General features: G+C 35.6%; 1 protein-coding gene across 4 annotated transcripts in view; it reads left to right on the top strand.

The window, feature by feature from the left end:
• MYO3A (myosin IIIA) overlaps window positions 1-14,537 on the top strand; it is a 135,386-nt gene that overhangs the window by 80,255 nt on the left and 40,594 nt on the right. For all 4 annotated transcript variants that reach the window (XM_054695178.1, XM_054695176.1, XM_037510732.2 and 1 more), the window contains 3 exons: window positions 580-727; window positions 11,953-12,106; window positions 13,531-13,619. In XM_054695178.1, the coding sequence (XP_054551153.1) occupies window positions 580-727; window positions 11,953-12,106; window positions 13,531-13,619 (391 nt within the window). The remainder of the gene's footprint in view (window positions 1-579; window positions 728-11,952; window positions 12,107-13,530; window positions 13,620-14,537) is intronic.

A 14,537-nucleotide genomic window follows, 5' to 3' on the forward strand; every position in this document is an offset into this window, starting at 1 on the left:
AGACCTCTCCTGTCTTTCCCACTGATCCCCTCAGCAGTGTATTTCAGTCAGTCTGCCTGTTCTGTTCCTCACTCTGTCTCTGGTGAATCCTCTCACCCCCCCCCCACACCTCTGGCCAAAAATAAATAATTCTTTGAAATAATTAAAATATTTTGGCAAGAACTTTTTTAATTGTTGTTCTGAAATAAACCACGAAATATACACTCTCTAAGAATTTTTGCTTTTCTAATGTTATGTTTATTGAACATATTTTTGCTGTGTTCTGCATGCTAGCTGAGTTTTTCCTGTTATTCAAGACTCATTCAGGTCTGTGAGCTTGTGCTCACAAAGCCATGGGGGAAAAAGTTTCTTTTAAGTAGATAAGATAACATTGGGGTCATTTCTATATTATATAGGAAAATGTTATACCATTGACATATTAAAAATGATGCTACCTACCTTTATGTTCTATGAAGGGAAACTTTTTCATTTAAGAAAATTTCCTTCTAAGTGTCTGTCCTGGTAGTAGTTCCTTAGCTAAGTCACAAAACTGTACTCTCTTCAGTTGGAACTGAAAATAATGCTTCTTTAATTTTCCAGTGGGGATGGTGATGAACTGAGCATTGGCATTCTGGATATATTTGGATTTGAAAATTTCAAAAAAAATTCCTTTGAACAGCTGTGCATTAACATTGCAAATGAACAAATTCAGTATTATTTCAATCAACATGTATTTGCTTGGGAACAGGTAAGTGAAGATATTATAAAGATTCCTGCATGTGTATGTTATGTGCAAAATTATATTAAGGAAGTAGGACATAAATCATAAAATTAAAGCCTTAAGCAGTTAATAAAGACAAGAAAAGATTTTCTCTTCTCCATGCCTGTAGTAAACAAAAACAGATGTAAAAATCTCGCATGAATTTATTGTCTAAACATGTGCTGTTGAATGTCCTCCAATAAAAATCAATGTGTCCTACTCCAAAATCTAGCAATTCTGAGCCCTTGCAAACAAAGAAGTTTCCTTTGGAAATCTAAGTAAGCAGATGTGCTCAACTGTAATCTGTAGACTGCATAGCTGAAATTCTGTTTGAAATTTAAATATCCATCTAAAATGCATTAAACTTCAGAATTCCAGTAGCTAGGCAACAGAACACAAGGATAATAGGTTTGATGCAAATGCCATGAAATGGTAATTTTGCTGGGGTACAATGTGTGATTTATGATTCAGCTTCAAAAATACTCTTCCTTAGAAAAAAATCAGGGACTTACTTGAATTGCATTTGACAAAACTGTGGTGTTAAAATTATTATTGTATCAAAATTAAAAGAAATAATCATTTTATATCATTCAGTGTGTTATTTATCACCTTTAAATAATTTTTCCATTGCTTTGTATTTATGATTAGAACTGAAGTTTTTATTTAAATTTAAGACATATTAGAGATACTGCATTTGATTTTAAATATTTGGGCTTATTGAGAATTTTCTTTGAAATTACATTTTGAAAACATAACAAAAGAAAATATTTAAATCTTTTTTTAGATTTATTTCATTTATTTATGCATACAAGAGCTGGGGTGTAGGCCAGAGGTGTGTGGGGTGAGAGGATTTGCCAGAGGCAGAGTGGGAAGCAGAACAAGAGGATCTACTGAAATACACTGCTGAGGAGAGCAGCAGGCGAGGCAGGAGAGGTCTGCTGTGCCAGGTGGATTAGCTCCCTGGCTGGAGATCGAACTCATGCCACAGTGGCTGGTGATAGCTTGATAGCATTGAGACTTTAACCCCTGCTCCACCAGGGAGGCCCAAAAATGTTTAGATCTTAACATTTCTTAGGACAAAAAGTGCCATCAATTGAAGATCTTATGTGTTTGCCCAACTTTTATCTACCCCAGGACCTTATTCCAGCAAATCCTCATTCTTTTTCCCCCTTCTTGTCTTCTCCACTCCTCTACACTAATGCCACCCCTCTGTCTAAATATATGATGAAATGTCTTAAAAATCTTTAAAAATTAAAACCCTTCTCTACCCTGCTTATCTCTGTCGTCATGGCCTCCCTCTTCCCTTCCCAGCCAAGCTCCTTGAAGGCATATTCAGTATTCACAGTATGGTGTTGGTTTCTTCCCCACATGGATACACTGAGTCCATCCCATCTGCCTGTGACAGCCCCCTCTCCCATGAAATGGCTTTTTTAATCCCATCAGTCACTAGTCTCAGAAACATTTTTAGTCTCAACATTATTAACCTTTCTGTAATTTTTAACCCCATTGACAGATTGCGATTTCTAGAAAAGCCCTTCTGTCCATATGGCATCTGAAAAACCATTTTTATGTTTCTCTTTCTCTTTCAGAGGTTCCTCCTTTACTCTTCCTGCACCATCCCTTATATCAATGGTTTTCAACCCTGCCTGCATATGGAATCACCTGGGTATCTCTGTAAAATTCCGCTGCCCACTCCTAGCCCCAGACCACTTAAATCAGATCTTGAAATGAAATCCAGGTGTCAGTATTTTTTAAAGGCTCTCTTTTATTCCAATATTGCCTAAAATGCTAGCTTTTTGGAGTTCTATTCTTTAGAACCTCCTTCTCATACTGACAAGGAGGGATCATCTATTTCCACTATGTTTTCCAGCCCTTACATGCTAGTGACACTCAGGTCCCCATCTCCAACCCACACCTCTCTGAATTCTTGGCCTCGATTTAGTTCACTTTCCAGAACTTTATCTAGAATTGAGTTAATCATTTTTCCTTCTCATTTGTAATCCTTTTAGTAAATGACATCTTTACCCACATATTCAAACCAGAAGTGTAATATTTGATTTCTTAATACTGAGATTAAGAGAAAAATTCAGTGATACTTATTCATATTCCTCCCTCATCTGTACTATGGTAAAAATATTTGAAAGCACCATATCTTAATTTTTTTTGTATCTTTTCAGAGTCTGGCATGCAGCAAGTGCTCAATAAGTATTAAACTAGTGCCATTTTGCTTTAATACCTTATAATGTTTACAGAATCATCCATAATCCTGATGTTCATAATTCTTTCGTCTTTGGGCTTGCTACAAATCAAACCGTTCTATAAGACCCTTTTCGAAATATTCTTGAGATGCTTTCACGACAAAACAATTAAAAACTGTCCCCAATAAATTAAATTTTAGCTAAGTTACAGGATTATACAAAGTATTTTGAAGAATTAAAGCCATTCTTAATCCTTTCAAGTACCTTCCTTGAGTAACTGCCCTAAGAGCCACTTCACTAATTTCTATAAATGTGGTTTAAATTTCTATTAAACCACATCATTAATTAAAGTCAAGGTCACATTTGGGGAGTTCTGAATCTAATCACAAGTTTGACCTGAGCTCTCTTTCCATTAATAAAGCCATTATTGCTTATCAGTAACACAAATGTCTCAATTTCATGGCATACAAATGATCTGGCCAATCTGAACAAGACACCAACCTTGGGTGGCACCTTTACAGGTGAAACAATCTCTGATTCTCTTTAAGTCAACAAACATTTTCTTTATTGACAGTTCTGCAACACTGAAAGATAAATTAATCTTTTCTGAAAGCATTTCTTATTTAACCCAAGTTTAATTTACAGTAGTGTTTCTTTTTTTTTTAAGATTTATTGATTTATTTATACAAGAACCGGGGTACAGGCCAGATGCACGGGAGGGTGAGAGGATTCACCAGAGACAGAGCAGGGAACAAAATGGGCAGACTAATGAAATTCATTGCTGAGGGGAGCAGCGGGCATGACAGGAGAGGTCTGCCGCACCATGTGGGACCCTCCCCGGCCGGCTGGGATGGAACCGGTGCTGCCAAGGCTGCAGACAGCACAGCACTGTGCTCAACTGCCTGCGCCACCAGGGGAGGACCTACAGCAGTGTTTCTTTATCCCCAGAAATATTCCAAGATCCCCCTTGGGTGTCTGAAGCCACAGATAGCACCAAACCCTATCTATACTGTCTTACACTACACAGAGACAGCTATGATAACATTTAATTACCAAATTAGCATAGTAAGAGATTGACAGTAGTAACTAACAATAACATGGACAATTGTAACAGTATAGTGTAATAAAAGTTCTATGAATGTGGTTTCTCTCACACTTGGAATATCTTACTCTATGGAATATTTTCTTTTTTTAATATTTTTTATTTTTTACATCATTGTTTATTTTTAAACAATATTTACTTCCCCCCACCCCCTCAGGTGTAGTCCCCATAGAGTTTCCTTCCCCAAGGCACCCATGCACCATCACCTCAGTCCCCTGTGCCCCTCCCTCCCTCCCTCTGATCCCTCTCCCTCCTCCTCCCCTGCAGTATGTCTCTGATTTATAATTGTGTGGTTTTGCTTTGTTGTGTTTTGTACTGTTACTATTTTTTAACACTGATGTCTTACTTGGTTCCCCTATATTCTTGCTATAAGTAAAACCATGCAATATTTTTCTTTTTCCTTCTGGCTTATTTCACTGCGAGCATAATTCCTTCTAGCTCCATCCATGTTGCTGTGAATGGAATGATTTTGTCTTTTTTGATTGCTGAATAATATTCTATTGTGTATATATGCCACATCTTCTTGATCCAGTCATCTATTTTTGGGCATTTGGGTTGTTTCCAGGTTTTACCTATTGTAAACAGTGCTGCAATAAACATAGGAGTACAGGTGTTCTTTTGAATCAATGTTTTTGTGTCCTTTGGGTAGATCCCTAGGAGTGGAATTGACAGTCATATGGTAACTCCATTTTTAGTAGACTGAGGAACCTCCAGACAGCTTTCCATAGTGATTGGACCAGTTTGCACTCCCACCAGCAATGTAAGAGAGTTCCTTTTTCACCACATCTTCGCCAACATTTGTTGTTGCTTATTTTGTTGATATGTGCCATTCTTACTGGTATAAGGTGGTATCTCAATGTGGTTTTGATTTGCATTTCCCTGATGATAAGGGATGTTGAACATTTTTTCATATGCCTGTTGGCCATTTGCATTTCCTCTTTGGAGAAATGTCTTTTAAGTTCTTCTGCCCATTTCTTGACTGGATTGTTTATTTTTGTTGAGTTGTGTGAGTTCTTTGTATATCTTTGTAATTAATCCCTTATCAATTGTATGTAGTGCAAAGATTTTTTCCCCAATCAGTGGGGTGTCTCTGGAATATTTTCATACATCAATTGATTGGGGGTAACTGAAACCACAGAGAGCGAAACCATGGGTAAGGGGGGACTATGGTGCATGCAACATACAGTGGGACATTCTAGCAAAGTTGGTTATGTAGTCATTTTGAATACCATTTTCACTTTACTTTCCATTAAAACAATAATCAATAGTAAAAACATTTTTAGTGAAAGAGTTTATGACTGTGACCTAGTCCATAGCTTGCTGCATGAATAGTTTTATGTTTCTTGGAATGACTGACTGCAACTAACCATTTGTGTTACCTTTTGAAATATGTTCCTAAAGCTGGGAACCCCGTTTTCAACTTGCTGGCAGCTATGCAGCTTTCTCCTCATAACCTACTTTTCATGGGCATAAGTTAGATGCCTCAGAATCCCAACGCCCAACCAAGAACATCCAGAACTTGTCTCTCTTTTGTACCTTGTAATATAGATGTTTAAAATATCTAAGAGAGCAATATTCCATTGTGTATATATACCACATCTTCTTGATCCAGTTTAACCTATGACCCAGCAACTTCACTGATAGGTTTATATCTAAATAAACTGAAAACAGCTACTCAAATAAATACTTACACATGTTCATAGCAAGACTATGCACAACAGACAAAAGATATAGGCAATCCAAATGTTCATCAACAGATGAACAGGTGAACAAATTAGTAGTACAAATGGGATATTATTCAGCCATCCAAAGGAAGTGGATACTGATCTGACTTTTGAAAATATTATGCTAAATGAGATGTCAGAATCAAATGTCACATGTTGTATGATTCCCTTTAAATGAAATATCTGGAATAGAAAAACAACAAATTGGTGATTGTCAAGGGTTGGGAAGGAGGAGGGAATGAGGAGTAACTGCTTAATGGGTGCAGGGTTTTATTTTTTTTTTTTTTAAGATTTATTTATTTATTTATACAAGCACTGGGTACAGTCAGAAGCACGGGAGGGTGAGAGAATTCACCAGAGCCAGAGCAGGGAACAGAACAGGCAGACGAAATACACTGCTGAGGGGAGCAGCAGGTGCAGCAGGAGAGGTCTGCATGACATGTGGGACCCTCGCCGGTGGCCAGGGATCGAACCGGCGCTGCAGAGGCTGCGGGCAGCTTTGCAGCCCACCGCTCAACCACTGCGCCACCAGGGGAGGCCCCAGAGTTTTATTTTGGGTTGATGATAACTTTTTGGAACTAAATAGAGTTAGTGGTTGCACAACCTTGTTATTTTACTAAATGCCACTTTAAAATGGTTAATTTTTCAGTGTTGTATGAATTTCACCTCAATAAAAGTAACACAAAATTAAAAAATATCTATATCTAAGAGAGCTGGTCTATATTAGCATTATTTCCTATGGGTGTATGTAACTCCTGAAAGTTTTCTGGAGTTTGATACTGCATAATATTTAAAGCTTCTATACTTTTCCAGCATTAGAAGAACTATGACATCTGTAATGACTTTATTAAAATTTAAAGGAATCATTTGAAAATTAGATAATAACATAGGTCACCACCCTTACAAATGGAATGTGAGTATAGTTGCAGCCATTTAAAATTTGAGACTCAGCCAAGCTCTCCTAAATATATTGCAACTGAAAAGTGTACAAATTCTTAATTTTATTAATTCCACAAATAGGGTATCATATCTCAGCCTTCTCTGTTACAATGGTCTATCAGTATTTTGACACATGCTATTTAATATTTTCCAAAAAGTTTTTAGTTAGCTCAAAGGGCAGTAGACGAGTTATCATTTCCTATAAGGGAAGCATCTTTCTGCAGTATCCCTCACCCTAAATCTCCCTGGTGATTTTGTAGCTGAGATTTCTTGTGTGTGTTTGGTTTTCTGGTTTTCCTTCCATGTAAAGGAGAACTCGGCAGAATGTAAGTGTGTTGGAAAGCTTGATGTTTTCAAGTTAGAGTCATGCTGGTTCTGGTGCTTTTGTCCTCTGTTTTGATTTTGCATGTTGGTATAATCATTGTGATATATAGAATACAAAAAAAAATGAACTCTGTTCTCTAGAAGTTTGCATTTCAAATCAAAGGAAATACACACCAACCATTCAACCCAAGGACATGAATTTGAATTGGAACAAGTGCCAATTTTCTTTAGGGCCATTAGACACCCATAACACATGTATAATATTTCAAGGTATCGGTTTTTGTCCTTTTGCCTACTAACACTTAGGATAAGCTTTCTTGCCCATAATGTATCATATCTTTCTGGCTATTACTGAAACTAAAGTTCACTTTCAAAGTGAACTATTAATATTTGTTTTTGTATGCAGACAAGCTGCTACATAAATCATTTATATATGCACCCATGGGTTTAGAATTAAAAGTCAGAAGTCATTTTATAAGTGGGAACCTATTTGCAATGCATAATGGAAACAATAACTGCAATTATGGCGCTGATTTCTCTTGCAGAAAGTGATATGTATGACTCTCATCTCCAGCTGTTCATATCCTAAAGTTTAAAACTCTTGAGATTTTGAACATGAGCTCAAACACATAATTTGTAGCAATAATAAGGAACAAAACTTCAATTATATAATACCTACTTTTTCAACTTTCTTTTATAAAGTTATATACCTTATAATATAAAGTAAAAAGAATCAGTCATGTGATTTAAAATAATGTGTGGGGTAATTCAAAATAAACTCCTTATAATTTTATTCATATTGTTTTACTTACAAAGTGCTATGCTTACAAAACTTTTATTTTACATACAACTTTATTCCTTCTTAAACAAATGATATATATGCAATGATGATAACATTGTCTTATTTTAGCTCTCCAATTGATAAAGGCCATTTTATAGGCATTTTCTTTAAGCCCTAAAACAAGCACACATTTAAGAAACATTTAATACAACAAATCTTTTTAAATACTTGGGAAAGTTTTGAGTTATTATTTGAAATAACCTACAAATGTTCCCCAAATGTCACACAGATGAAGTGAATGTGGAAGTTGACATCTGGGACTGACACATGCAGCCCTCCCCTCTGGCTCTTACAGGCTGCCTCTGGGGCTCTCACGGGCCCCTCATCCTTATAGCACCATCCATGCCGCACACAATCTATTTCTCTCATTGATGAAGTTGGGTCAACACCCTAATTATGGTATGGGGATTTAAGATACTTAATTTTGATAATTTGGTAATTTTAAAAAAGTTAAATTCATTGAAAAATAATTTTCAATGAAATATACAATTAGGAACATTGGTCCAACCAATTACTACAGACTGCAGTTTTCTACATGTGAGGTTAAAGCATACCATGGAAAGCCTAAAATAAACATTTTTGGTAAAGTTTTAAACATGCCAGTAAAGGAGAAATAGTCAAAAGTGAAAGAGAATCTGGTATTCAGAAAAACCTTACATTTCTGAGTTCCTAACTGAAGTGCTTGCTTTTCCTATCCTGGTGCCTGTAAAAGAACATAAATTTGTAGAATTTAATGTCTTTCAAAGAGTTTTCACAAATAGGTATGATATACAAAAAGTGACTATATTAGAATTTCCATCTCAACATATATTCTGTGGCTCTTTTTTCTGAAAGAAGCTTCTCTGGGGAGCACATTTAAAACCTCTTCCTCTAATGTTCAATAAACGACATGTAAAATAAAACATGGATATTTTATTAAGAATTTTCCAAGATACTTTCTCATTAGGCTACCTGTCAAATTCTGAAATAATGACCTGTCATTACAAGTTACTAATGACCCTCATTCCCTGTAGCTTGCCATTAACATTAACACAAAACCAACAGACTCATAATATTAACTTTGAGTAGAAAACACAGATAGAAGTAGATTTCAAGTCATATATTTTATCTGACATCAAGATTTTAGCACTTTGTTTTCTTCACTCTCAATTTTAAAGTATTTAAGTAAATGTTACTACTAAGTTGAGAGAGAATGGTAAATATGGTAAAATGGTAGCCATTGGAGAGTTTGGTAAAGGGGACTTGGGACTTCTTTGTGTGATTCTTGCAATGTTTCTATAAGTTTGGATTTATATCAAAATGAAGGTGGTAAAAACTCCGTACTAATAGCAGCCCAAATTCTGAATTTTCAATCTTTAAAATCTTTCTCTTAGCATGAGAAGATTTTGTGTCACTAGCTCAAATGGGTAATTCCTCGATGATTTCTTTCCACTATGGGTAATGTATTCATAAATATGTACACTCATGAGCAGGTGGTGAGTGGGACTTCTTTTCCTAAAAGACAGACTTCAGGGAGTAAATGTGTTTATGTGTTTTTTGGGGGGTGTTTTTTTTTCCTTTGCAAATGGTCTGTCAATGAAACATTTATCATTTAGTCATTGAGTTTCAAAACACATCCAGGCAGATCTGGTATTTTGAAATGTTATAACCAGAGGAAACTTAAGTCAGTCATCTATATTTCTAGATAAAAATGACCCCCTGTGGTTTACCCAAGAATACAGGCTGGTTAAACAAAGCCAGATTGGAATCCAGGTCTTCTAATACCTACCCAGAATTCTTCTCATGAACAAACAAGTAAGCAAAGTTGAGAAGAACCAGGGACCTAACACAGAATTCTCCTGTGCAGAAGAAATGCTACTCCATATATTGAAAGTATGGAAACAAGGAAGGAAGAAAGGAGAGAGAGAAAGAGAGTCAGACTTTTCATATAAATAAGGACAATCAACATAAGACAGGAAAAAAAGAAACTGGAGAGAATAGTAACACTGAGGTAGCAACAGTAGTGACAGAGAGTGTGACAATTGGAGAAAGTAGAGACCACCTAACTGGAAAGATCTAGAACTAGAAAGTGGAGTAACTGAAAAAGATAGTATAGCAAGAGCAGTGAAATTTTAGGAATGAGAAATCAGAGGACATCTTTGCCATGCCCTAATGGGCAAAGTCTAATTTTTTCATCTTCTACCTTCCCCAGCACCATCTATCCCTAAACATACATATAATAGGTGTTCTATGAATACTTGAGAAATTTCAATACGTGGCACCTTTCACAACTTACACTGAAAATGTAAGAGAAAATATCTTGACTCAGGCATGAGATTTCCCATGTCTCCTTGATAGATACTTAAAATGATTTTTTTCAAAAGATAATTCAGACTATCTGAACAAAGTAGAGATTCTATATGCAGAGCAATGAATAAGCTTTACTGAAGATAAGGCTCTCCTCGTCTGCTTTAAATACATTTTTCACATGGAGGGCATAGCAGAGGACTTTAGGAAGAGTTACATGAGCATCGTTTTTCCAGGTGTGCTTCAAAACAACATTTTGAGATCATAACTACTATAAAAATGCATAATATATTGTTTTAGACATGATCAGTTTACTGAAAATGTTTTTATAAATCCTGAGAATGCCATTTTCTCCAGTTGTTTGCCTGGAATCCATAATACTAGCAAGTTTCTTAAAGAGGGATCCATAGATTCCCAAGTTACTCATCACTGCCCTGTATGACCCGCCGCAAAAACAGCAGTGGAATTTGACACAGGCAAATAGAAATGACAAATGCATTGCTTTAGACCTTAACCGCATGTGTTTTCTATATAAAACATACAACAGCCCTTTTGAACTTTGCAGTTGCCATTTAAACTATAATATGCTGTCAGCATAATCTTCTAACAGTAAAGTAATTCTAGGTCTGTGTACTTCCCCAAGGTTACCTTCACAGGAAAAAGCTGTAAAACTTCAAGGCATTGTTTCCAATATTTTGTACTGGGAAAATGACAAACTTTTGGGTGCTTTCCCTTTAGACAAGTGGGTTCTGGTGACATCCTGGAAATGAGATTTCAACTTCATAAGCATTCAAAATTAGTAACTGAAAGTTTTCATTTATTAAAAGTTAGCAAGTGGAACTACTGAAAAGCTTCCACATAGCAGCACAGGAAAAAAGGCAACCTGATGAGTGGGAGAAGATATTCACAACTCACATACCTCACAAGAGATTAATATCCAAAACGAAGACCTCTTACAAATAAACTGGGTTTCAGTCAGAAAATGGATAATGCAGCCAAAAAGACACTTTTCCAAAAAGACATACAGATGGCCAGTGGGTTCATGAGAAAAGTTTACCCATCACATTATTAGGGAAATGCAGGTAAAATCACAAAGGGATATCATCCCACTTCCTACTACTAAAAAAAAAAAAATCATTACGAGTAAAAAAAAATAATAAAAGCAAAGAAACTACAATTATTGGCAAAAGTGTGGAGAAAAGGGAGGCCTGTGAACTGGATGCAGACTGTTACCTCCAATTAGTAGATGAGGAAATGAAAGTAAGAAAATTTCAAAGGATTCCATGGCTAGTTAAGTGACAGAGCTTGATGGGAACCTGTGTGTTCCTGGTTTTAAATCCTAGGTTATTCATGGGACCTACAGCTGTCTGCCCTACTAACAATGTAAATCATCATGAGTGGAAAGTTACGTAAATGTAACTTTATCTGTGACAGATAAAGGTTTAGGTTGGGGGCCTGTAATCCTACAATATACCTAACCAAGTCTACTAATTCAAGAACATAATTTTCTTATAGCTCATTAACAACATATTCTTCTGCATCTTGAAAGCTTGAGGATTTTGTAACTCTGGTGTAGAAACTTTTCATTACTACCCTAAGTATAATCAGTGCTAACTTTAATGAATGAGCAGTTCTGGAGAGAGAAAAATAAAATGATACATACCATCAGTTTATGAGCAAGATCACAAGGAGCAATTTATTAAAATATATGTGAAATAAAATTTTAGTAATTATTGTCAGGATATACATTATTTACAAAATGTTGTGAATTTTTCTGTAATGATCATGTTCTGTTGTAGAATGAATATTTAAATGAAGATGTTGATGCTAGAGTTATTGAATATGAAGATAATCGGTCCCTCTTAGATATGTTTCTGCAAAAACCAATGGGTTTACTATCCCTACTTGATGAAGAAAGCAGATTTCCCAAGGCCACTGACCAGACTCTTGTAGGTGAGTTTTGAATCTAGTATATCCAGTGATTTTTTTTAAAAATTTTACTTTTCTGCAAGAAAATACCTGCAAAGAAGCTTTAGATCTAATACCTACATGATTGAATTTTATAACAAGGTAAAATATTTAGTGATGAATTAAACAAGTTCAAATATTGGACATCTCCATACTTTATTCTCAAGCCCCAAACAAGTTTTTGGTAAAAATAATCTTAGAAATTATCTGACCAAAATTAGAAATTGGAGGGAAACTATAACTTGCAAAGAGATATGTAATCAGGAGGAAATAAATTGCTCAATGATAGTCTAGTAATTTATCTAATTGAGGCAAATAGCCTAAAATACCTTAATATTATCTAAGTCACAATACATGAGTAAATGTTCATGATAATATTTCTAAATCATCAAGGAAAGATTAAACATTTATTCTGTTTCTATATGTAAGAATATCATCATCTAAAATAGTAAAATAAAAACGTCCTCAAATTAAGAAAAAGAACTCCAGATTTTTAAGGTATTTGAAAAAATATTTCTTATAATGTGGAAGCACCATATACCTTGGTGGTAAAAGTAATTCATTATGTATAATAAATACTCATAAAATGTTCAAATTCCCTTTTCTTCTCACTTACTTTTGGTGATACACAGAACTGTATCTTACTATTAAGTCTGTGATGTTGCTTTCTTCTAACTCTCTGATGGGCTATTCTCTCCCCAATTGAACAATACTGGATGGAAAAGAAAATAATTCCCAGGAGGTGGGCATTATCATTTCATAATAGTCACTTGATTCTGATGCTAAGCTGTTCCTCTGAAACACGAAGTTCTCTGAAGACAGTGACTTTGTCGAGGAACTCCAACTGCATTCATGAGCCTATCGAGCATCTGTTGGAATCAATAATAACCCACTGCTCCTCTCTAGAAAGGAGAACCAAAGCACCAGATTTCTAGGCAAAGCTTAACATCAAACTGTTTCACAAACCTCCTTGATGGGTCAGCCTCAAGTAGTTTCCTTCCTTTGTGCCTGTAGTTCTCAAAATGTGGTCCCAAGCCTGCAACATCAGCATCCTGGGACCCGGAAAGCTTGCTGGAAATGTGAGTTCTTGGATTCTATTTCAGACCTGCTGGTCAGACACTCTGCAGGAGAACCCAGCAGTCTGCATTAACAAACCCTCCTGGTTATGCTTGCTAGGGTTTGAGAGCTACTGCTCTAAGTTTTAAAGGAATGATACAATCCCTAAACATGAGTTTTGCTTTACCCTTTATAATTCTATTCCAAATCTGCATGTATTAGCTATATAAAATTTACTGTCTTTTTTTCACATCACATTGTGCATTTTATGGTGAAAGAGATGATTCTGTCAGTCAGTATTTTTTGAGCATTTCCTGCATGCTTAATATTGGAATTCAATTTATTTACTACAGAAAAATTTGAAGGTAACCTGAAATCACAGTATTTCTGGAGACCCAAAAGAATGGAACTTAGTTTTGGAATTCATCATTATGCAGGAAAGGTAAGCCTCTGAGGAATTATGACTGAGTTTCTCTTTAGTCTTTCATTAAATAATAAGGCCCATAATTTTTGTAGGTCATTATAATGGAAGAGCCATCTGTTTCTGCCCTTCTCCTGTCCTAACTCTGCTCTTCAACTTCTACAGTCTGTCCAGTTCTTTGCCAACCACTCTTTTACAAAGGCCATCCCCTCTAAGGCATCTATCCTGAAAAGGGTTAAAAATCCCTCTCTTATATCAACAAATATAAGATTATCCTTTATATAGAATAATTTTTATTGAGACACTAAGGGATATTAGAAAGAAAAGAAAGAGAAAAACCTTTAAGAATCCATCTTTCTGATCCTACAATATGGCTTTGGGTGAGATTGGCCAAGAGTGATTACTTTTATCCTTTCTTTAAATGATAGCCAGGAACTTTTTATATAAATTGCCTTTTTTGGATTTTAGATGCCTCTCTCTTTTATTTTATTATTTTTTTGCCTTTTTTTTTTTTGCCTCTCTCTTTTAAAAGTAACTTTAAAAAGTCTTTGTGTCAGAAACACAGATACCCAGAGTGCACTTAGACCACACTGCTACTGAGACAAACAAATATATGGCTAATTCACTGCTGGTCAATAAAATAGAAATGAGGGTGCTTTGGTGGCTCCAATGTGCTTTCTTTTTGCTGCCCCTAACTTTCTAAGCATGGAAAGGAAACACCAAATTTCCAACATAGTATTTGACCATTTCAACCCAAATAAAATCAAAAAGACACAAGTTTTTTTCTGACAAGGCAAACTGGCAAATCTGGAGAAGTTCACCTTTCCAACCAAATTATAGGGACTACCTTTATAAATCTCTGTATACCTGTTGCCCAACACAGAATACGCTCTCAGCAAATATCTATCAATAATTGTAATAATGACATTGATTGTCATA

This window comes from Talpa occidentalis, unplaced genomic scaffold, assembly GCF_014898055.3.
Source record: "Talpa occidentalis isolate TD23 unplaced genomic scaffold, MPIMG_talOcc4v2.1 talOcc4.14, whole genome shotgun sequence".
Classification (NCBI taxonomy): Eukaryota; Metazoa; Chordata; class Mammalia; order Eulipotyphla; family Talpidae; genus Talpa; species Talpa occidentalis.